Source organism: Ambystoma mexicanum, chromosome 8, assembly GCF_040938575.1.
Source record: "Ambystoma mexicanum isolate Mex_15411 chromosome 8, UKY_AmexF1_1, whole genome shotgun sequence".
In the NCBI taxonomy this organism is placed as follows: domain Eukaryota; kingdom Metazoa; phylum Chordata; class Amphibia; order Caudata; family Ambystomatidae; genus Ambystoma; species Ambystoma mexicanum.
This window is the reverse complement of record NC_090929.1, coordinates 6,579,102-6,581,143: the sequence shown is the minus strand read 5'-3', so window position 1 is coordinate 6,581,143 and position 2,042 is coordinate 6,579,102. Positions and strand designations below refer to the sequence as shown.

Genomic DNA, 2,042 nt, shown 5'->3' with positions numbered 1-2,042 from the left:
CTCTTAATGTAACCACCTCCTGCTTCACTGTTCATGCTACCACCTCCTCCTTTACTCTTGATGTAACCACCTCCTCCTTCACTGTTCATGCGACCACCTCATCCTTTACTCTTGATGTAACCACCTCCTCCTTCACTGTTCATGCTACCACCTCCTCCTTTACTCTTTATGTAACCAAATGTCCATCACTGTTCATGCTACTACGTCCTCCTTTACTCTTGATGTAACCACCTCCTCCTCCATTGTTCATGCTACCACCTCCTCCGTTACTCTTGATGTAACCACTTCCTTATTCACTGTTCATGCTACCACGTCTACCTTTACTCTTGATTTAACCAAATTATCCTTAACTGTTCATGCTACCACCTCTTCTTTTACTCTTCATGTAACCACCTCCTCCTTCACTGTTCATGCTACCACCTCCTTTACTCTTGATGTAACCACCTCCTCCCTCACTGTTCATGCTACCATGTCCTCCTTTACTCCTGATGTAACCACCTCGTCCTTCACTGTTCATGCTACCACCTTCTCCTTTACTCTTGATGTAACCACCTCCTCCTTCACTGTTCATGCTACTACCTCTTCCCTTACTCTTTATGTAACCACCTCGTCCTTCACTGTTCATGCTACCATGTCCTCTTTTACTCTTGATGTGACCACCTCCTGCTTCACTGTTCATGCTACCACCTCCTCCTGTACTCTTGATGTAACCACCTCCTGCTTCACTGTTCATGCTACCACCTCTGCCCTTACTCTTGATATAACCACCTCCTCCTTCACTGTTCATGCAACCACCTTCTCCTTCACTTTTCATGTAACCACCTCCTCCTTCACTGTTCATGCTACAACCTCCTCCTTTACTCTTGATGTAACCACCTCCTCCTCCATTGTTCATGCTACACATCCTCCTCTACTCTTGATGTAACCACCTCCTCTTTCATTGTTCATGCTACCACCTCCTCCTTTACTCTTAATGTAACCACCTCCGGCTTCACTGTTCATGCTACTACCTCCTCCTTGACTCTTGATGTAAGCACCTCCTCCTTCGTTGTTCATGCTACCACCTCTTCATTTACTCTTCGTGTAAAAACCTCTTCCTTCACTCTTCATGCTACCACCTCCTTTACTCTTGATGTAACCACCTCCTCCTTCATTGTTCATGCTTCCACCTCCTCCTTTACCCTTGATGTAATCACTTTGTCCTTCATTGTTCATGCTACAACATCCTCCTTTACTCTTAATGTAACCACCTCCGGCTTCACTGTTCATGCTACTACCTCCTCCTTTACTCTTGATGTAAGCACCTCCTCCTTCGCTGTTCATGCTGCCACCTTCTCCTTTACTCTTGATGTAACCACCTACTCCTTCACTGTTCATGCTACCATGTCCTCTTTTACTCTTGATGTAACCACCTCCTGCTTCACTGTTCATGCTACCACCTCCTCCTGTACTCTTGATGTAACCACCTCCTGTAACCACCTCCTGCTTGACTGTTCATGCTACCACCTCTTCCTTACTCTTGATGTAATCACTGTTTCCTTCACTGCTCATGCTACCATGTCCTCCTTTACTCTTCATGTAACCACCTCCTCCTTCACTGTTCATGCTACCACCTCCTCCTTTACTCTTGATGTAACCACCTGCTCCTTCACTGTTCATGCTACAACCGCCTCCTTTACTCTTGATGTAACCACCTCCTCCTCCATTGTTCATGCGACCACCTCCTTTACTCTTGATGTGACCACTTCCTTATTCACTGTTCATGCTACCACCTCCTACTTTACTCTTGATGTAACCATCTAGTCCTTCACTGTTCATGCTACCACCTCCTCTACTCTTGATGTAACCACCTCTTCATTCATTGTTCATGCTGCCACCTCTTCCTTTACTCTTGATGTAACCACCTCCTGCTTCACTGTTCATGCTACCACCTCCTCCTTTACTCTTGATGTAACCACCTCGTCCTTCACTGTTCAATCAACCACCTCCTCCTTTACTCTTGATGTAACCACCTTTTCCTTCACTGTTCATGCTACCATGTC

The 2,042-nt window shown here is 45.7% G+C and overlaps 1 protein-coding gene across 1 annotated transcript; it reads right to left on the bottom strand.

Annotated features, from left to right (window-relative positions):
- Positions 1–346: 346 nt before the first annotated feature.
- On the bottom strand, positions 347–895 carry LOC138471406 (loricrin-like). Its single transcript, XM_069609047.1, has one exon. It carries the CDS (start codon positions 893–895, stop codon positions 347–349), a length of 549 nt encoding a protein of 182 aa, XP_069465148.1.
- Positions 896–2,042: the final 1,147 nt, after the last annotated feature.

Coding starts and splice junctions, on each gene's coding strand:
- LOC138471406 (XM_069609047.1), bottom strand. CDS start 895: ATGAACAATGGAGGAGGAGGTGGTTACATCAAGAGTAAAGGAGGAGGT.